Here is a 23,267-nt window from a genome sequence, read left to right as displayed (position 1 = left end):
CTAAGTTGCATAGAAAACGCTACCTTTGCAACATGTTGCTATCATTCTCTCTGCTGTGCACTTGACCTTAAACAGCTAACTGCTAACTGTTTACATAGCTAAAGCAATTTTAAACTTACTCTGTACCTTACAGAGCATTTATTCATACAAATATTATATAGTTTTAGTTTGTAAGCCCTGAGTTCGTTAATTAATTAATCCATAATCGATATGTGTCATAGTCGCTTTCCTTAAACCATGTGAAATAGGAGTGTGACTGGCTTGCCTGACCGCTTTCTGACTCCCCGGCCCCCGGTTTTTCAAAATCATGCAGCAACTCCCGCCCTACTGTGCTGTGAATGTGTCACACGCCAGAAGTGTGACATTTTGCAAACAGGTCCACTGCTACACAGATCCATAGAGCCACTATGCAGAGATCTACTACTACACAGGTCCACAACTACAGAGATCCATTATTGGAAAGATCCACTACACAGATCCAATACTTACTACACAGATCCACTACTACACAGATCCACCTAGCTAGTGCACAGATCCACCACTACACAAATCCACAAGGCTTCTACAAAGATCCACCACTACACAGACCCACAACTTATTACTCAGATTCACTACTACACAGATCCACTAGGCTAATACAGATATACAGTACCTTTTAGTGGCATCTTAAAGCTATATGGACTACTCTTTATCTGAAAGGATCAAAAGTACATTGGAGTGTCACAGGAGCACTAGAGAAATGTGAATTGTCAATTTATTTTAATTTCTTCAGGGACAGATGACCATGTGGCAAATTTCATTCTTCTGATAAGAGAGAGGGACCAGCTGTTCTCAGGCAAGCAATTTGCCTCTGCAGCTGGAGTTAAGTCATACTCTTGTGAAGGAAAATATTGTTTTTTATGTATTCATAACAACAATAAAGTTACACTTACCATTTAGCAACATTTTAAATTATACTGAAAGATGAATTTGTTGTTTTTAATATAATTATTTGTTGTTACATTTTAAAGAGCTGTTCTGAAAGAGATGGATCTTGCTGTGAATGTGAGCCCTGCCAGTCAAGAAGAAGGACCTAAAAAAAACAAGAAGGAAAAAAATCATACAAGGTTTGGATTCATTTATTGTATTTAACTATAGTCTTGTACAGTAAGAGCACAGATGAAAGCTCTTTTAACATGTTCCTTGCTGTGTTTAGCATTGTTAAATGAACAATATGTGACCTGAGCACTACAGATATAAATTGCAATGTGTGCAGGAGCTCAGGAAGCCACCAACTGGGAGTGGAACTGAATCAGGGGAGCCCTTAGCTGGGACATGGAAATGGTTCTCCCTTATAGATGTGGCAATAGGTGGCAGGTCATCTATTCAGCCTCTGTGCCTCATTGTCTCAGCTTGGGGAGAGAACCCTCCTGTCTCAGCAGCAGCCTCCCCTGATTCAGAGCCAGAACCAGAGCCAGAGTCTGGGCCTATTTATAGATGTTTTTACCTTGTCAGCTGCAACTCTTCAAAACAAACTATGTGCAAAATTATACCGAGAGCTACACCAGTGCTTTGTATTCCTAGAGTTCCAAATAGTGCAAATGTAACATAAAAGGTAAAATTGAGATGTAATCAAACTATATACAAATATTTCAAACTATATACAATGGGGCACAGTTTTTTTGTTTTTTATCTATGCCACTCTGCAACGCAGTTTCTGTCCACAATGAGACACAGAGCCACATTGCAGGATTGGCACTTCCAGGAAGTGAGATTTCTTTTTTTGTCCACCTGGTGGCAGCGTTGGCAAATCCTGCAGCCTTGTGTGACTTTCAGGCTGGCATCTATTACCATGGCAATGGCAATGGGAATGTGATCAGCACTCCTCTTGGTGGGCACGCCTGTGCTGTCCACCCCACACAGCTGGGATACCAGTTCAGTTTGGAAGTCCCTGTGGGACATGGGCTTCACCTGATTTGAGGCACTGATGTCACGGTGCAGAATGTATGCACTTGTGGTGGCAATATCCACAAGGTGCAAAAAGAGGGTGCGGTACCAGCATGCGGTTCTGCGATAGGTAGAATAATACTGGATCAGCTGGTCAGACAGGTCAACCCCATGATGCAGGCAATGATTAGGGCAGGGCAGGAGATGTTCTTCACTGCCCAGTGTCCATCTTTCTCCTTCACCCTCCTCTTGACCACCTCCCTAGAAACTGCTGGATGGATTGTGGAGCCTATGGACACCTCCCATGTGTCCATCCATTTCACAAAGACCAGGGAGCCCTCCCTGATCCATCTCACTGTGCCTCTCTCCGATTTTCTGGTGAGGGCATTTTTTCTCCCAGTTGGACACCCTTTCCTGTTGTCCCTGTATGTTCCACAGACTCCAGACGTCATGCTGGCCAGATTGAAAAACAACTGGGGGCTTGTATAAAAATTGTCTAAGTAAACATGGTAGCCGGTGCCAAGGTATGATGGCTGAATCAGATGCATCATAGCATCATACGAGTGTGTGTGTTTTGTTGAAATTTATTGTGTAGTCGTTGCTCGAGTCAGCCAACACAAACAGCTTGAACCCCCACCTCGTGGGTTTGTCATTCATGAACTGGGTCATGCCAGTTTTTGCCTTGGTGGCCACCATTCTCTCATCAACAGCCAAGTCCTTCCTTGGGTGATAATGAGCCTGGCAGGCACTGAGGATGTGGTCGATGAGGGGCCTGATCCTGAACAACTTCTCATGCCCTGGTGTTCCCTTCTTCTCCTCATTTTTTTGTTTCCAGTAATCCGCCATACTCGGTGGTGACACCGGCCGTGTGTATATTAGGAGCCCAGGGAACTTGTAGAGCTCCTCAACCTCAACATCAGCCCATTTGTACTTCTTACCCACCTCTTTGTTTTTGCTGCACACCTGTTGGTGTTTCTGCAGAGGGTTTGCACTGTGGTTGGGGAGAAATACAGCTGGAACAGGTCCAGAGGTGAATAGGCTGCATGGGTGTCCACCTGAGCTCCTGGTGCTCTCCATGGCATGAATTGGCTGATTTGTAGGGCAGTGTCAGGGTCGTTTCCTGTTCTCCAGGGCTCCAAGCGACGGTGTGGAGATCTGGACCTCATCCGACTCCTCCTCAGGATTGTTTGTTTTTTATCTTTAAAGTAATTCACTGTGGTGCCATATTCCTTGACGTCATTGTAAAAATGCTTAAAACTGGGTCTGGAGCCAGGCCATGGCCTGGTATGCTCCCTGTTCTGTCCCCTCCTGATGATCTCCATCATCACCTAGCCTATCTGCGATGTAAGGTACACAGGTTTACATGTTTGCTTACATAAGAATGTCACCAATATTTTAGCCAGTGTGATGCCTAAATAAACAGCAGGGTTTTCACTATCATTGTAAGACTTGAGCACAGCACCTAACTGTTTTTTTACAACATCTGACCCACCTGTCACTCTGAGTCTCTGTTCTTTTCACCATGGATGGGGCTCAGGCAGCTCCTCCACCTGCGTGCGCACACACATACACACATATACATATACAGCAACAGCTATAGTGAACCAGGTAAAGTGAAGACAAAAATAAATGATATATTGATTAACCTGATAATATTTTCTGTAATTAATTGCTAATTATTTTGTCTATAAATTGTCAGAAAATAGAGAAACATTCCCACACCCAAAAAGTACACATTTAACTTCCCCCATGTTTTCTTTACTTGAACTTCCAAATCAGTTTAAACCCCTCATTCTCAACCTCAACAACCTTCCTCCACACCCCCCACACCTTCCTCTCTCTGATCCAAACTGTTACCACTTTCCCTTTGCTTCCTAGGTCATTTCTTTCTCTGTAATTCAGTTGACTCATTTATGTTTATCACTCCCACCCTCACCATCACTATTCCCTGCCATCCTTAGTCTGCTCACAGTTTATGCACAAAACATGGTATCGACTTCTCCAGATGACCTCCTGGTCATGACCTGGACTACCTAATGGGTCAACCAATACCGTCTTCTGAAAGACAGTATTTCCATTATTAAAACCAGACAGGCTTTTGATATATATATATTTTTTTTATTAAATAACATTTCTTTGCGTTTTTTTAAAGGGCGAATTTCAGCCCCGGAGATATTATTCCTGGGCTGCGGTCTTACAGTTGACAAAAATCCCCTTTCCTAACCACTTTTCCTTGACCTCGATGGGAAACGTCAAGATGTGAAGGAGACTTGATAAGTAAAAACAGAACCGTGGTATTTAGGGAATCTGACTACACCTCTGGTCTTCCTCTGGGCTGGCGGCGCCTACTGGTAGACGTAGTAAGTTACAATGGAGCAGCATCCTCAACTGCCACCTTTACCACATCACATACAAACGCCTGCTCTTTTTATCTGTGCACATGATCATCAGATATCGTTGTGAAGTCTTAACATCAGCAGGAATACCCTAATAAACTGAGAATTAAAAAGAACGATGAGTCGTTGCTGGTGATTAGCACTAAACTCACACTGAGCCGTGTTTGCTGTCCTGAACACACCCCACTGAGTACCCCGATATTGTTCAGGGGAAATAATGGCTGCACAGGAACCGTCTCCACCATCTTCCCTGGAAGGCAACAAACCGGGCTTCCCAAAGAAAATTTTGGCCAACAGCCTCGAAGACAAGCATTTGTGCAATTCGTGCCAGAAAATTCTGAGAAGGCCTCTGCAAGCCCAATGTGGTCACCGTTTTTGTTCGTTCTGTTTCAACAAAATTGTGAGGTGAGTGGTGTCATGGTTGCTAGCCAGCTAGCTAGTTGTGTAGCCTATACGAGTAATCAGAGCTTGTTACCAACCATCCTTCGAATATCTCCCAATTTAATTTTACGGGTAACGCTGTGTCCGACTAGAAAGACATGTAACGGAATATATATCGCAAAGACCCACTGCAAAATTCGGCGTACATGTAATTCATTGATAATCACTTTTTCCCGATGAAATCTCAACTTGTGTGAAGGGTTAGCCAGCTGTCTTCATAGTCCAGTCCTGCTAACCTCTGTTTTAACTGATCGGAGCAAGCAGTGTAAATTTCCAGAAGTTGAACATGACACCGTATTGTATCAAAGTAATTCCCGATCGATAAACATGCCTGTTTCACTAGATGGACTATGAAAGGTTTTTACAATATATTCCACTCTTTGTCAGTAAGCGAGCCAACATTAAATTGGGTATTTCTGATAGAAGTTTAGAATGACTTTTATATCCATACTAAATGACATGACCTGTCAGGCTTCACCAATCCATATTCTACGTGTACTTTAAAAATAGTTTCTCAGTATTAGAATGACTCTAATATGACTGAATTTCTTTCTTTTTTGCTATGATGCAGAAATACATGAGCTGGTCTCTGGACCAACAGCGCAGCGAGGAGACAGGCTCAGTAATGAGATCATTGATTTTTTTTTTTTTTTCTTACTGTGCGCATGTGTGTGATGTGTGATGGACTGTAGATCGCATATATGCGGACTTTGGTGATGGATACAGACCTTTGTAGTTTTTAGTTGTATTTTAGTCTAATCATTTTGGCCTCAACAGATCTAAGAGCAGTGCTCCCACAGCGAAACTGTATTAACACAGTTTCACAGAAATTAGACTGTTACGATCAATGTTAACATGTCAGTTCTGACAGTACTCCTCTTTGTTGTGCCCATGTACAGAGACAGACCCCTTCACTTTTTGCACACTATCAGATTTCATTTTAAATGGATGACATAAACTTGCAAAAATATTTCTAAGAACATGTTTTCACTGTAGGTTACTGAAGGTAGATCGATGGGCAATATGGAAACTGTATCTATTTAAAATTAAATCCATAACACAAAAATGTGCAAAAAGGTGAATGGGTCTGAACATTTGCTGAAGCCACCGCAAGAATAAACCATATTTGCTATAATAAGACACCTTGGGTTTTTTCCATATTTTCATGAGGTGTAGGTAATAACAGCAGTGCCTCTAGCTTCTTCAGTATCTTCAATAAAATGGCAATGTAGACTATAATATGTGTATAGAGCTGCAACTAATGATTATTTTCATTATTGATTAACCTGCTGATATTTCCCTTACTTCATTGATAATTATTTTGTCTATAAATTGCCGGAAAGTAGAGAAAAATTCCTACAGCCAAAATTTGCATATTCAGAAGACAAGTTTTATTCCACCAACAGTCCAGAACACAAACATTTCCTGTTTAAAATTACACAAAAAAGAGAATCTCAGCTACTAAAACAATTAGTAGAAAAACTGAAAAACCATTGTTAAAAAAAAAAACTGTTTCAGCCCTGTGTGTGTGAAAAAATAATCTCACCAGCTTTAATGAAGCTTTCAACCATATTTCATGGTCTTCATCAGCAAATGGACTTGTTACCAGTTTTGGTCTGGCATTCACTCAAAGACCATGTGGATGAAAGCTTAGACAAAACCTTGAGATTATGTTGTCTCACTGAACTCAGTGGACTTTAACAATATTTAGATACTTGTGAAGGTGATATCAAGTATCTGTTTAGTCTGGCAAAGGGTTGGTATTTTAACACAGGTACAGTATATTAATATCAGTATCTGTTTTTCCCTCTTTCAAGTTCTGGACCACAGAAATGCAGTGCTTGCATCAAAGAAGACTTATTTGAGGAACCCACCTCTATTCTCAAGCAAGGTGGTGTAAGTATACTTTTACCTTACATTGTATTTTTTACAGAGATGCTCATGGTTACATAAAATACAGTATTGTTATGCACTGAAATTCCCTAGTTGTTAACATAATAAAGAGTCTCATTAGGAGTATAGTCCATCCAGGTTTGGTATTTTTGGGTTGCTGATGATTATCTGGATGTAAAATCCCTCAAAGTCAGCCCTGCCATATTTAATGTTTATTTCCAGATCCAATGTGCTGGAGTACAGAGCCAGTACAACAAAAACTGTCGCTGCACTAAAACTTTGTGACGCTGTGTAAGTTTTGGCAGCGTAGACAATAGATGGAGCAACTATAGTCCTGTGTTCCTAGAAAGACCATATGTGCTCGAGGAATTAGAGCCAGGGGAGAAGGGAGCAGTGAGCTCCAAGTATCCTGACCCTCAATAAACTGACGCTGAGTGTTTGTAACACTACACCTCAGACTGCAACTGAAGACACAACCCAGACAAGACTAACAACAGCCTGTGCTTTTCCATCCAGGCTTTCCCAGACAATGCAGCTCGGAGAGAGGTTGAGGCCTTGGCAGCTGTCTGTCCCAATGAGGGATGCACGTGGACGGGAACTATCAAAGAATTTGAGGTGCGTACTTAAGCAAAACAGGCTGGGACATTAACACCCACCTCATCATTCATAATGTCTGTGCCACTGAACACATTTTGATAGAATATAGGAAAGAATGTTTCTTGCTACTTTAGCTCCACATGTACAGAATTACACTGATCTTCATGGATGTGCTACGTTACAAATAAAAAGTTTGATAAACAATAATCTGGTTTTCTTATAAATATTTTTTATAAAAAAAATGCATGTAGATCATCAGGTGAACAGTGTTGGACAAGCTATTTTAAAACTGTTATTACTTACTCATTACGCATTGAAAAGTAATTATATTACATTACTAATTCAGTTACTCAGTCACTCCAACTCTAAAAAAAAGAGGTGGCTCCTGAATATATGCATACCTGACATCCTAATGTACACACACACACACATATATATTTGCACTTGTCTTGTACTTGCACTTGTCTATAAGTTGCAGGTGTCTATGTTGTAACATGAGATATTTACACATTCACGCTGCCGTCTCCAACGTCTCACCATTGACTCATTGATGCCAAGCTTACGTGCAGCAGCTATGTTTCCCTTTTCGACAGCCAGATCGATTGCCTTTAACTCAAAAGCTGCATCATATGCATTTCTTAGTGTGTTTTCCATGATGAGGGTGTGTGCATTAAGCGCAAAATGACTGATCTGAGGAATTTAGTGTGAGTCCATTTGATCTAAATCAAACAGTTTCCTTGGTCCACTGTGACCTGTTCGGTAATTTCACTGGTCTGATGTGACGAGGCTAAATGTTTTTGCGGCATGAAGCTTGTTAGCCCATAAAAATCTATAAATTCATTGTTTAAGCCGCAAGGTTCAAAGTGTGTGAAAAAAGTAGCGGCTTATAGTCTGGAAATTACGGTATATACACACACATCCCTCTCTACAAAATAAAAGTAAAACTGCATAAAATCCACTATCACTGCGCTTAGGAAAACACTACTGCTCTGTTATGAGCACACAAGTGAGTGCACTAATGTTGAAAATTATATAGGGTGCATCAAAAAGACAAGACCTAAGGCCATGTTCAGACTAGCCCTGCATGGACAAATACAGCCCTCTCAACAGTTTGAATTGAGGCAGTCTTTTGAGACAGTGGAGTTGCCAATGCGGAGGGTCCAGCAAAAAAGTTGGGCTTAACATTAAGTGTGGAGCTATGTGACATAATGGCAAATCAAATACATTTAGGTAGGTGACACTGTCACATGAAAGCTGTATTTCTACTGTTTACCTCATGACTTTTGCAATGAAGGATAAAAAGAAAAAAAGATAAAATGATTGCCGCCATAACTTTTCTAAGATTAACAAAAATTGAAATGAGATCTTCTGTTTATTTTTTTTTTCTTTATTTGTATAAACTTATAAGATACCTTACATGTGAAATGTCATTTTCATGGCATCATCCTGTCATTGTTGTTTGTCAGTGCATTGACTTTAATAAAGTGTAAAATAAAAGTTGGCAACTTGTCATGCTGAATGTGAATTATATATTATGGCATTAGCATGACTTTATTGTATCAGTCACATTTCACTCTGGCATCTTACAGATTAGTGTCAGATACATCCTGATATGTGCATGTTCCACCTGGTGGCAATCTACAGTCAGTGACCCCATCAAATCAAAGGTACATCCAAGTTCAGCACATAATAACTGGACAAGTTGAACAGTTTTGTTTGTTGGTCATCTGCAGGTTAGCCATGAGGGCAACTGTGACTTCATGATCATCCTGTGTCCTTCCTGTAAAGAGCTGATGAGAGCAAATGAACAGGAACGCCACAATGAGAGAGAATGTCCAGAGAGGACACTCAACTGCAAATACTGCAAAGAACCCTTCTTGTTGAAGAACATCAAGGTCAGACTTCTCTGTTGTATTACAATCAAACACTGTCTGGGGTACAAATCCGGGGCTTGGATTGTAACTTGCAACTAACTCACTGACTCCATGGCAACATTACACTTCCTGTTTACATCTTCAAAGATCCCAGCTAATGGGAACTGTAGCAGAGCCTGGCTAGTACAGTTTTAAGGCAGATGCCCATTTAAATTTTTGAGGGTATAAGAAATCTGATAATAATATATGTGATGATCAAAATTTATAAACACAGCAAAAAGTAAATTAGAACGACACTAATATTAATGTATTCATTTATCTAGTTTATCCATTTGCCAGTACTTGTTTATCTCTGTGTATATGATGCAAGCTACAGGAGAGCATTTTCCAGTCAATATTTATGTCGCAGTTTAAAAACATGCACATCTTTAATGATGCAGGAAACTGATACTGAGAGTAAACATCGCTTCAGAAACAAGAGGGACAGGGGCACAGGGACTCTCTGAGTCAGCTCTCACAGGCATTTACTTGTCTCAGATTTCTAGTGTTTTTCCACTAGTCTAATAATCCCTCTACTGCTGTGGCCTGCTGTTTTTAAAAGTGATTGTCAGACATACCAGTGCGGTATCTTAGGTGGAAATCAGACAATTGGTTCCACTGTAAAAACCTGACTGGAAACTTAATACCTCAACATATATTTGGTAAAATTCATAACAAATACAATATATAACAATGATCTCTTGAAATATGCTTTTATATTCAGAACTTTGTGGAACAAGTGAAGGAGGCTGAATATTACCAACTGCCCTATGATATGATATTGCTTTTATTGTGAACTAATTCTGCATACTTTTTGCCCAGGCTCATGATGAAATCTGTCCAAAGTACCCGATGATTTGTGAAGGTTGTGCAAAGAAAAAGATCCCCAGAGAAAAGGTATCCTGGAATTTAATTTCTCATGAATTTTCATAATTCTGTTTGATTGATCTCATTAACCATTTAGCTAGGGATCAAATTCTACAACATATTCTATAGATCATTAGTCTTTCTTTTTTTTGTTTTACAGTATGTGGACCATATTAAGTTCTGCAGTAAATTTAAAGCACCATGCAGATTTCATGTTGTTGGCTGCGATACGTCTGTAAGTAGACATTTTTGTCATAATATGCTATATATGTAACTGACTAATGTAATAACTACTGTATCATTTGATAACTCATTCCACTCAGTGGATAGATAGGATAGAAATTCAATTTTCAAATGTTTTAACAAAAAAGGCAAAATATGCAAATAACATGAATCACACTGATACTTAATGAGAAAGTAAAACTACATTATTTTGCCAAAACATTTTTCTTCCTCTTGAACCATTTAGAGAAACATTGCCAGGATATTACATTATTTAACATTGGTTACAGAATTTGTTGCTACATGTCTATAAATTCATCTTGTGTATATATGTTCAATGCCTGAGTTAAGTTTTTACCTGGTATAGACTCGTGTTTTTAACTCCTGAAATGGTTGTGGTTAGGTTTTTTGGCTCTGACAAACAGGAAGACTAAAAAGAGTATAGATCATTAAATGGAACTGTCTGTACAAATATGAAACATAACTGTGACTGCAGTATATGCCAATTTAAAATTGTTTTGTAACTTGTAAAACTGATTCTCCATTGACAGTTTAAAAAAAGAGGATCAAGACTAATGCAGCCAAGACTTTCTTTTTCTATTCCTTCTATTCCTCTTCCTTGGTCAAATTTGGTGCCTACTTTACTCATGATGCAACTTGACGGTGGTTTTGGTCAGCGATTCGGGTCTGCTAGGCTAGGTGTGGCTCATGTAGCCTGAACTTGATGCAGAGATGAGAGGCAGGCTACAGAGTTCTGGTAAGCTCACACCTTTCTAACTCCACACCTCCAGATTTTGTATGCCTCTGTAGCAGGCTGGAGGCATTATGAGGTATGCTCAAAAAGCTCAGAGACTGTTCCTGTTGCAAGTAAACAGAGTGTGGCACGGTAATGTGCAAACTCTTATGAGTCAGTATTCCGTGTTACGCATTTGCATTTGCATTTGTATTTGTAATTTCATAGCACCATATCAAAGTCTGCGAGGATCTCTTTAAGAGGCCCAAGATGACCCGACCTTCATGTTGAGGAGGAACCAGCAATCTCCAAGACTGAAGAAGGCATCTTTCTCTTCAGCATTGTGTTGTGTGCAGTGAATTTGTCCATCAGGGTCAAACTGTCAATGCTGAGTTCTGCTGCGTCGTTCTGAAGCATCTGATGTAAGACGTTCAGCACAAACAACCTCAGCTGTGGTGCAGTGGCAATTGGATGCAAGTTGTTTGGCTGCACCAACACAGTCGTAGCTCCTTACCCACCCTGCTTTCTGGATTTTGCCTCCTGCTTCTTCTTCCTCCTCCCCAAAAATAAATTCAAGCTGAAGGTTCATTTTGACGAAGTGGAGGAGATCCAGTGTATGTTGCAGATTGTGCTTGACATACCTACAGAATGGAACTTCTGGGAGCGTTCCAAGCATGGCAGAATCCTGGGAGCAGTGTGTCGCTGTATAATATGACTACTTTGAAGGGGAAGGGGCAAATTTAAATCAGGTCTTTGCTTATTATAGGCACAGTCTCTGAGCTTTCTGATCGCACCTTGTATGTTTTTGGGTTGTCCGTTCCATTGACATGAATGCAATATTTCAGGAACATCTTGAGGAAAATTTCTGGCACAAATGTTCACTTAGATCCGAGGTTGAATTTACCAGAATTTGGTGGTAAAAGATTAAAGGTGAAGGTCACTGTGACCTTACAAAATACATTTTTGGCCATAACTCAAGAATTCATATGCTAATTATGACACAATTTCACACATATGTTTAATAGGATAAAATTATGACATTTTATATCCAAATCTAGCTGACATCATCTTGTTCTGCAAAGACACATTTTGGACATCATTCAGTGCCTTAACTCAGGAACAGAAAGACTGTGACCATATTTCCTGTAACTTGACTGGTTGGTGGAAGCATACAATAGCAAAGTGGTGATTCTAGTGACTTTTCAAACACTCACTCAAGCGACATCACTTGAAGACATTTATCAGACTTCTCGTCTCCCTTGTTTCCCTGGAGACACAAAAGACTTTGCAGAACTACATATGCAGTCTTACTCTCCAAAACGTGTAAACAGACTTTTATGTGGAAAAATAATGGAGTTGTTCTTTAGAATAGATGTAACATCTGCAGCTTTCCCTCTTTTCTTCTTTACAAAACTGCTTAAACTTTGTCAAATCCATGAAAATAGACTGTCGGAAAACCATGAGATGCCCTGGAAGGCCTTGGAAAAGCTTCAAAGTGGACCATGAGATTTTTGACATTTTATTTATTTCCTTTTTAGTCAAACTACTGTTTCGTGGGTTAAGAATGAAACTAAATGCTCTGTTAAATCGGGAACAGAAGTTTTCAAGTCCAGCCATAAATTCTGGATTTGGACTGAGATCTGAACACTGGCTCAGACACTCCAGGACATTCACACTGTTGCTCTCATGTCTTCCTTGTGTAACTTTGGTCTTATTTTGGGTATTGTAATGCTGACACATAAATTGTGTCCTAAGTGGCAGTTCTCATACAACAGGTTGTCCTCTGGGGTCATTTGACCTTTCTGTCATAGTCCCTCCGGGTGTGCTGTGGAGAAGAATCCCCATAGCACGATGTTGTCAGCACCAGGTTTCATGCTGGGGATGCTGTATTGATGGTGATTCTGCCGTGTTTGGCTGACATCAAACATTGCTTGGTATCAGTTGTCATCACACCATAGAACTTTATGCAACTTTGCAAGGTCATCACAAAAAAAATATTCCAGGACCATGACAAAATGAATTACATTTTTCTTCAACAAATATAAAATAAAAATATAAGTAAGTAAAATAGCGCAAGACTCAACAAGGTGTATTAATCTGTAGAATTGTTGTAGCTTCTGTTTAGCACAGCAGTAGTGTTTTGAATTCAGTATCATGTCCCTGTCATCAGTGATATCTAATTTAAACCAGTTCTTCAACTGAAAGTTAGATATGAAGCTGCAGCGAGTAAGTGAATCCAGCTTCTTAATGACACTGCTCTGCAGTGGAGAGAACAGGTCGTTGTGTTAAGGTTAGGTGAGCAGGAACGACAGAGGGAGCAGGTCAGTTCTTATACAAACAGAGTTTGTGTAACTACTGGATTTACTGTGTGTCAGTCTGTTTCTGTATAACAGTGACATGGACACCATGACAGGTGTAGCCTCTTATTCTGGATTCCCCTGTAGTTTTTGACCTGTTTTGACCTCTTGAACTGTTGGACCACCAGGTGCATAAGATTGCATACCTTCATTACACGTAGATAGTCTCTATTCAACTTAATATCGGACTTACCAAAATATATCTTAGTAAAGTAGTAATGGTTGGGTATTTGAAGCCTTTACTATGAGCTGTGGTTTGTATTTGTGCTAAATTTGTGAGATTTGTTTTCACTTTGACATCAAGTCATTTTTCTGCTGCTCAGTATCAGTGTACAATAAAACAATAAAACAGGAAAAACTGTTAATGGAATAATACGTAATACAGCATATGTATCCATTATTAGCTTTGTTATTTCTTTGCCCTGTGCTTTTGCTATTTTCTTACACTGTAGCATGATTTCACGCACATCATTTTAATGTCACTTTCTGCTACTATGGTAGTAATGGATGAGGACTTTGCTCTTAGTGTCTTTCTACTTGTATCTTTCTTTGACTCCAAGGTGGAGAAAGAGAAGATTCATGACCATGAGCGGCAGTGTTCCTATGAACACCTCAACTTGCTCCTGCATTTCATCATGGGCATCAAAGTGAGCCTGGAGAGCCTGCAGCCCCAGAGTTTGGAGGTGGCCAGCCACAAGCTGCAGGAACTCCACCAGTCCCTCAGGGACCTGGAGCAGAAGATGAGCCAGCTGGGTGGGGCTGCTCCCGTGCAGGGTGCATGTGCCCCGACCCTGGCCACCTCCTTTACCCCGCTACCCAGCGCCATGGGTGCCGCACTGGAGCTGCAGCTCCAGAGCGAAAAGACCAAGGTGGCAGAGCTGAGCCGGCGCTGCCAGGAGCTGGAGCTCAAAGTGAGCACATTCGAGAACATCGTCTGTGTCCTCAACAGGGAGATGGAGCGCTCCTGCACCACCATGGAGGCCTATAACCGCCAGCACCGACTGGACCAGGACAAGATTGAGATCCTCAACAACAAGGTAACAAAACACATGACCTCTGAAATCCCCCCTGATCAAATGAAAATCACAAATGATACTGTGGAACAAAATCAAGACATGGACCTCACCAAACAAATCATACTTTGGTGCCAGAGATGATTTATTTTATTTCCAGTGTCTTGGTTCCAGTGTCTTATTTGTTAGTGCTGGAGTACAATGTTCTCCTCTGCTAATGTCAGTCTGTACATGATGGGCCACAAAGCATTCACAAAACACTGCCCATTTTTGCAAAGTTGATCATAAGTCATTAAATCCAGTTTTTGAAGATGAGTATGTGCGTGCTGTAGACTGTCCGGGTGCTGCACTATGCACTCGTGGTTAAATTCTGTCTTTCATTCCATCAACATAAAGTTATTAACTTTATTACAAAAACAGATTTTTGGCATTTGTTAACTGATTCACAGTTGTAGAAGACAAAAAAAATGCTATTCTTATGTGAACTGTTTTTTCTTTCCACTCAACTCTAATTGTAAAGACAATAGAAATTAAAATATTGGTAGTGACATGAGAGTTTGAAAGGATCACTTCACTGGGGGATATATATATATATATATATATATATATACACATCACTATGTATTCATCCATGAGATTGACAATAGGTCAGAGAAGTTCAGTGACAGTTCCATCTTCCATCAGGCACAATGTAAATTTTCTCAATATACTAGCTATTCTATAGCTCAATAGAATAATTGCTTCATCAGATTTTAGCTCATCACATTGCACAATAACCCTCCACTTATTAGGGAGAGTCAGTTGTGGGCTTACTGAAGACTCAAAGCTAACGTGTTAAGTAAACTGCCTTGTTCATGTGTTGCTCTTCTGAAGGTTCGTCAGCTAGAGAGGACTGTGAGTCTGAGAGACCTATCCATCGTGGAGATGGAGGGGAAAATGAGGGAGATGTCTGCAGCCACATATGACGGTATCTTTGTCTGGAAGATATCAGATTTCACCAAGAAGAGGCAAGATGCCGTGGCTGGCCGTGCCCCTGCTATGTTCTCTCCAGGTAACAACTACATATGATAACTAACATCTGAGTTATAATCCAGACAATGACGAGACATCTGTATGACATGATTACACTTTATTTTTGTATTATGTTTTCTAGCCTTTTATACCAGTAAATATGGCTACAAGATGTGTTTGCGAATCTACCTGAATGGAGATGGGACGGGCCGCGGCACCCACTTGTCTCTGTTCTTTGTGGTGATGAGAGGACACAGCGACGCACTCCTCAAGTGGCCTTTTAATCAGAAGGTAATGCTCATTAGAATTAGGCAAAAAAATAAAAAATACTGCACTTCTGTAAGTATTTTGAAATGAATACATTAATAAAAAAGACCAAAAGTTTATTATTAAAAATAGTTTAATGTACTGTCCATGTCATCAGAAAATTCTGAGAAAATTCAGAAAAATGACCCATTCCATACATGTTTTAAAGGCCCTGAAGGCTGTTCTGCAGATTTGGTCATTTAATTTGAGAGATTTTTTGAATTTTTGTCTGAGCTCTAGTTAGTAGATTGAATTGGGAGGGACATGGTTGGAAAAAAGGATATCATGTGTTTCTGTGCACCAATAGGCTTTAGTGAAATTTGAATCAAAATCTGATAACATTTGAGATTGTTTGCTTATGTTGCCAGGCCACTGTTAAACAACACTTTCAATCTAAAGCAGTAATACCAAAGGATGTTTTTTGTCACACAACTTTAGTTGTTGCACATCTAGTAAAGAGTATTTGATATTAAAGAGAAATATTTAAAATCTGAAACCATGTTTTCAGGGAATTTAAGACATATAAAAATACTATGCTTAAAATAATTGTTTATGTCGTTTATGTCCCACAAAAAAGTTGAGTTACTTAGTTAAAGATACTTGAAGTTATATTTTTCCTTCTCCTGTTGTATCAGGATCGGTTTCTGGACTAGCTGTTTTTACATCCATATCTAACATTTAACATGAGCATAGAAAAACTTTCTCTCTTCAGCAGGTAATTGTGAAACTAGCCCTCTAATGTCAGGTTCATTATCCTGTGCAGTGAAACTCAAGCTCCCAAGACAAATTTTTAAGTGAACATTTTAAGGCATTTTGTCAATTTTGTAGGTGTATAGTGTAATTAAGTCAAGTAAATAATTTAAAGGAATACTAAATCATTTTGGGATATACACGTTTTTGCCTTCTTTCAGAGAGTGAGATGAGAAGCTTGACACTGCTCATTTCTGTAAATTAAGGGTGGAGCTGGCATTGGTATTTACGAGGTATGGTTATTAACTAACGAGACTAATGCTATAATACAACTTTATTGAACATAAACATTTTTCAGTGTCTCTTTAACATACTCCCCCTCTGCATCAACACTACACTGCATTCAGGTCTTCCACTGATCAAAGCAGTGCAGTAGGTCTTCTTGGGACAGTTGTCTCAGATCCTCTGTCGTTCTTTTCTTAACTTCTGACACAGACTCAAAACATGTTCCTTTGAGCACAGATTTGATCTTAGGAAAAAGTCACATGGTGCTAGATCAGGTGAACAGGGAGGGTGATCAAGCACTGTGATTTGTTTTTGGGCCAGAAACTGCTTTTCCTTTTGATCAGGAGTCAGAAGTTTTGGGACAACTTTGGCACACACTTTTGTCTTGTTCAAATTTTCATGCAGGATTTGCTGAACTATCTCTTTATCAATGGAGACCATTTGTCCTCTCATACTGAGTCCTCGATCATTTCCAGTGATTTGTTCAATTAGTTGAATGTTTGCAGAAGTTTTTGATGTGGACGCCCAGAACGTTCATCATCTTGGACATCCTCTCTGCCTTCACTAAATCTTTTGTGCCATTCAAACACACGTGCACGTGACATGCAGTGTTCCTCATACAATGTACAAATAGATTCAGCTGCTATTTCTTTCAGTTTGAATAAAAAGTGTGAATACCCAACCTTTAATATATAACACTCAGTGTGACTGTGAACCATGTGGTTTTATCCTCATAAGCACAGTCTCATTATTTAATAGTCATACCTTGTATGTTAGCCAAGCTTAGCATTAAGACAACAGGGAGACAGCTGGCTCTGAAGTTCAAAAAGATGCTTTTCCATACTTTTAACACCTGTTAATTCACTGTAACTTGTTTGTGTGACCTGTACACAAATTTAAAAATGACAGGTTCTAACTTCAGGAGAAGTTACAAGCTGTAACTATTTTTAAAAATTTGAACAGAGCCAGGCAAGCTGTTTTCCTCCCAGGAGCAGTCTCTATGCTAAATTGTGAGATTGTTATCTTCTCATCTCATTTAATTCTCAAGAAGAAAGCAAATAAATGTATAATATGCACAATATTTTATGGAGACGTGTCATTGTGCTAAAACTGGAACTGCATTAGTGGGTCAGCTCCAGTTTACCTGTCAGAGAAGATGTAAGGCTAGACTCGTAACCTCTGTACCCAGGTCACCCTAATGCTGCTTGACCAGAACAACAGGGAGCATATAATCGATGCCTTCCGGCCCGACATCTCCTCCTCATCCTTCCAGAGGCCCGTCAGTGATATGAACATCGCCAGCGGCTGTCCACTCTTCTGTTCACTCTCCAAACTGGACTCTAAAAATTCTTACATACGCGATGACACCATCTTTATCAAGGCCATTGTAGACCTCACTGGACTTTAGGCATGAGGGCATGAATCCAACCCTGCCTTTTGTTGCTACTAACCTGTTTAAATCAACAGGCTTCTGTATCACCAGTAACTGGCATTTCTCTTTGGGGTCTGTCTAGTTCTTTTGGTTTTGGTATGGATTGATGGCGGCAATATGTGAGACCAGAGCAGCAAACCAACTTCTTTTTGGCCACTGGTCACAGTAGTTGTTGGTTTTCAAACCTCCTTAACCATTGTGTTTAACCAATAAAAGTTTTTATTTGACAAAACATTGATTACCTGCAAAAGTGACTGGAGAAGACCTCGCAGAAGACACACACAGCATTTGAACTGATAGAAGCATTCCAATACCTAGATAGAATAATAGACGTGTGAAATAACTAGAACTATAACACTGTTTCTAATCTCCAGTGATTATTCTGTGGCTTCCTATACCATAGATGAGGCTCACCATATCAGTTTTACACAGAAAAAAGACCTTTTGTTTTTTAAGATATAAACTGATTTTAGAACAGTATGACCATTCATATTCAAATGTTCGTTTCTTGCTGCAAGTAATTAAAGTCCTCCAGTGACAAAAATTATATATTGCTGCTAATTGCAGTTCTAATAACCGGTCATGGTAAAAATTACACATTTAACTATGGAAACTTGAAATGTTGATAGAGCAAACTGTTCCTTATTTACACATCCAGCAGAGACAGTGTTCAATGGAAATTGCATTTTTGGCAACCAGGGAAAAAGTCCAATGTAAACTCTCCTGTTTGCTCTGTTTTGGTCCCCACCAACTTCTGAGAAAAATACCTGGATCTTTAGCTAGCTCTTTAGCTCTCTGCTCTATTCTCCAACTAACTTTGTCTGCCGTCAAGTGCTGTGAAGGTAGTGTACAGTGGGTTTATCAGCGCTTTTTCCACTGAAAACAGCTTCTTGCTGCTGCTAGGCGTAAGGTGAATGAAAGCCTAATTCAAAACAGTAAAACTGTGGGTCATACAATCAAAACAGTTCAACAAAATGCTCAGTAGACATGAGTGAAAACTTCAGAATCTAATTTCTACAGTTATTTGGCTTCTTGTTAACATAAGAATATTGATAGTGCAGCTTTAAAAAAAGGTCAAACTACAAATTGCTTGTGATGCAAATTGTATTTATGTTACCTGATTTCACCTGGATTTTTTGTATTGTATTTTTGTATTAAGTTTGAAAATTCAAACACCAATACATTTCCATTTTTTTAGTAAAAACTGAAAATATTGAGCCATGAAAATATTAGCTATGTAGATTAAACAGCCTACTAGCACAGCGATAGATCAAGCAGGTCTAGGCGGATGTGCTCACTGTTGGCGTGTGCTGCCTTGATTAACTGACATTTTTTGTTAATTGCGCTTTTTGCATTTAGAAATATGTGTGACACCCATGTAGCCTTCAGAGTGTTGTTCAGCTTTGCACACAGTTTGTAGTGCAGTTGAAATTTCATTTTTAAACTTGCTGATGGTTTCTTAACACCTATGCCTCCAACTCTCATGTCCTGTATTGGTAATCATTGGTAATCATTTGTGGTCGTGGACATTGTTTGAATTCCATGAATTCTGAGTGCAGTATTTCAATTATGAATGTTATTGTGTGTGTGTGTGTGTGTGTGTGTGTGTGTGTGTGTGTGAGTGTGTGTCTGAGAGAGAGTATATTGTTCCATTTCTTTGCTGTGATTTGCAGTTTTAGTTTAATGTTGGATCTGTGGAAGATACACTATAGCTTACAACAGTTTCTGGGTTGTTTGTCCAAGAAACCTAAACAGTGATGGTGGTCAAGCTGATTTGCCCAAATGGAAACATGACATATTTTATTACCAATAAAAGTTATATTTACATAAAAGTTCTAATAAAATCAATAAATATCTTTTGATAGTAAACTTTGGCTTTTTTCAATATTTGTTGTCTGCATATTTACAATTTCTTCCACCACTTTACCAAGGATGTATTCATTTTTATTTGATCAGTTTAAAAAATAAAATTAAATAACGTGCATATGTACAAATATTGAAATTGCCAAAAATTGAATATTGAATATAATATGATATTATAATATTAGAATTATGCACATATGTACCAACAAGTGAGGTATAACAAAAATATGCCCACTGCAGCGTCTTCACAAAGTATATTAATTTTTATCTATATTTTGTGGTGTTGCCTAAATTTAGTTCTCCAGACTTGTTAGTTGGGTGTTGAAAATGGAACTATGGGTTGGTTGATTATTTGGCTTAAGACCTCCTCCCTGCTAGCAGTGCCCTTAGACTCTTGTCTTATTTAGATTAAAAAAAAAAAAAAAAAATCATATAGTAACTAACAGTAACTGTACAGTTGTTAGATTCGTCAGATGGGACAAACATCTTTTTAAGTGTTTACTGGCTTAGTTTACAGGCAATTAATTGTTATGTTGTGTGTGAACAGTGTTGATCTATGAAGGGTCTCTTCTGACATGGCATCTGCTAAGCAGGTCCATTCATTGTACATCTTTCAGATTTTTGTCTTAGAAATGCCTCTTTTCTTTACTACATCTACTGAACTTTTTCCTGCAAACTTGGGGCACAGTTATTTCTACTTGCCTGGTAAAGACGCACAGATCCAGGGCCATATCAGTCTCCAAAAAACAAAAAAACAAACAGGAAATCTGCCTAAAAATTGGCAAAAATTCTCAGACTGATACTTTCAGAATCTAACCTTCGAAATCACTGTTATCTCAGCCAATATTTAGAGCAGTTCCAGTGGAGTCTAGATGTGCAGTTTTGATGGCTATGTGCAGAGTAGAGACACAAGTTGAAAATAGATGAAAGTTGAGTTGAACAGTGAAAAATATGATAAATGCAGTGTTCTCAGTGGAGAGGCGTGTTTGATACATCATCGCTGTGTGTACAGTACATCACAGTACAGTACTATACAATACAATCCAATACATGTTTTTCTCTATAATCATGATCAGTCATTTCATTTGAAGACATCAAAAGACATTCTGCTAAGTTGCTTCATTACCTTAGAATTTGTTATGTGTGTTTAGATATCTAACCTAGTCAATTTCTCCTTACTAAATTCAGAGAGTCTGCATTGTGGAACACTTTGTGAGGACACTGAGTTATATTTCCATATGGGTGTAGCCTTTGGTAGTTCTTGGACATACAGACACGTGGAAGCTGGAACTGAGAATGTGTGAAGGTCTCAAGATGGATGCACAGCTAAGGTGCTAAAAGAGGGAACAACTGATGTGATATTTTCCTTCCTTTTTGCTTTCCTTACGGCTTTGAACTGACATACTTTTTACAGAAAAAGAAGTGCCTGTACCTTTTCTTATATTCCTTGGGCCCATTGAGTTGTTGATGTGCTTTTCTGTGAGTTTAAACCTACCAAAATGTGAAAGCTTTGATTTTGTGCAGTGTGTTCTTTGTTTGTTTGTTTGTTTTTTTAATCGTTCTCCTGTATGAAACCCCACCCCCTATACTGGACCCTTTGATGTGATAAAATCCAAGTGACTAAGAATGTTTCCATAGTCCCTTTTCATACATTAAACTAGTGAATGTTACAGCAGTACTTTGTTAAACCATGCACTAAATGAGGTCAGTATAACACTTTAACACAGCTTTCGGCATCTTTATCCCAGCACATCCAGCATGTTTTTAAAATGCTCAACATATACCAAAACCTCTCTGTGCATGAGATGTTTCAGTAGGAACACTAGTTCATATTATCCAGTGACTTTTTATTTTTCATTTTTTTATGTTTTCATGATCAATATGCAGCACGAGTGAGTGTGTGTGATATAATTTTGCTACAAACATTCACTGTGTGCTTGAGTTTGATGATGTGTGTGCTGCTGAGAGAAAGATCAACATATCTTAATAACATATACATTGTATTTATTGAAGAAAAAAGTTTGACTGTATGTTGAGACATTTTAAAAGCATGTGTTGGTTTGTTTGGGACATTGTGACCATCAGCAAGAAGGACAAGCTGCATCTACTGTCTGACCGTGATAGGTTGCAGCTTATGTTGTCAGTTTCTGCTTTCGTGTTGATACAGATGAATAAATCATTTTTTTCCCTCTTTAGAATATATTGTTATTGGTGAAAATTACATAGACCACATTTCGCATGAATGACAAATAAATTAGCTGCTACATTTGTTGGGCCCTATGTGCTGATTTGTGCTCATAGACACAGCCTAGCGGCAACTGTACTGATGTTTACCTTTACTGTTTCTTGTAAAACGTGATGTGTGCTGGGATTTCAGATTTATTCATAGCTGGTGAACATGACAAAAGGGCTTCACAGTTCATTACCACCTGCTAAATGTCACCATACAGGCATTCATACACATTTGTCTGTTTTTGCCTCCTGTAGCTTGAACTGTTAAATGGATTGAACAGAAACCTTCTCTTGACTCCGAATGAGGAACAAAATTGCATTTGAGCTGACTGATTGCTGTATCAGTAATAATGACTTGTAGCAAATGCCACACTGTGCCTCACTATTATTGCAACAGAATAAACAATATGTCAATGTGATGTACAGTTGTATGCAAAAGTTTGGGTGCCCCTGGGCAAATTATGTATCTTGTTGATATTTGAAATGAAAAGAAGTAAATACAACCCCTGCAGCAAACAGACATTAAACATGAGACTTTCTTCAAATGGTAATGGCATTGTTACTTTTTTATTTCATAACCTTTAAAGATAGAGACATAAAACTATATTTTAAAATCCTAACAGTAATTGTGACATATGAATCAGGAGCAGCGTTGTGGGTGGGCCTAATGGGCCTGAGCCCACCCACTTGTACTACTAAACTAAATGACTGGGAGCACGCTCATCCATCCATCCATCCATTATCTATACTGCCTATCCTTTTGAGGGTCATGGGGGACTGAGCCAACCCCAGTCCAGGATACTCCCTGGACAGGTCATCAGTCTATCACAGAGCCAACACATAGCTACAAGCAAGCAAGCATTCACACTCAAATTCACACCTATGGGCAATGTAGAGTCACCAATTAATCCAACCTTTATGTCTTTAGACTCTGTCAAGAAGCCAGAGTACCTGGAGGAAACCCACTCAGGCACAGAGAGAACATGCAAACTCTGCACAGAAAAGTCCCGGGCGAAGCGTGCTAATCACTGCACCGCTGTGCTCCCCCCTGGGAGAACATACATTATCTTAACTTTTATTTTCAACTATT

The 23,267-nt window shown here is 39.2% G+C and overlaps 1 protein-coding gene across 2 annotated transcripts; it reads left to right on the top strand.

Moving 5' to 3' along the window:
* The first annotated feature begins 970 nt into the window (after window positions 1-970).
* Window positions 971-22,139, top strand: traf2a (Tnf receptor-associated factor 2a). 2 transcript variants are annotated; one of them, XM_051075142.1, is made up of 10 exons: window positions 971-1,106; window positions 6,581-6,659; window positions 7,173-7,271; window positions 8,987-9,148; window positions 9,989-10,063; window positions 10,194-10,268; window positions 13,906-14,382; window positions 15,232-15,409; window positions 15,512-15,660; window positions 17,840-22,139. In XM_051075142.1, exons 1-10 carry the CDS (start codon window positions 1,027-1,029, stop codon window positions 18,056-18,058), a joined length of 1,593 nt encoding a protein of 530 aa, XP_050931099.1. In that variant the 5' UTR covers window positions 971-1,026; the 3' UTR covers window positions 18,059-22,139. The 2 variants fall into 2 exon arrangements, with proteins under 2 accessions (XP_050931099.1, XP_018524804.1); XM_018669288.2 differs by lacking the exon at window positions 971-1,106 and adding an exon at window positions 4,127-4,727.
* Window positions 22,140-23,267: the final 1,128 nt, after the last annotated feature.

The sequence above is a fragment of the Lates calcarifer genome, linkage group LG13 (genome assembly GCF_001640805.2).
Source record: "Lates calcarifer isolate ASB-BC8 linkage group LG13, TLL_Latcal_v3, whole genome shotgun sequence".
Taxonomy (NCBI): domain Eukaryota; kingdom Metazoa; phylum Chordata; class Actinopteri; family Centropomidae; genus Lates; species Lates calcarifer.
The sequence above is the reverse complement of the archived record's forward strand: the minus strand, read 5'-3'. Positions and strand labels throughout refer to the sequence as shown.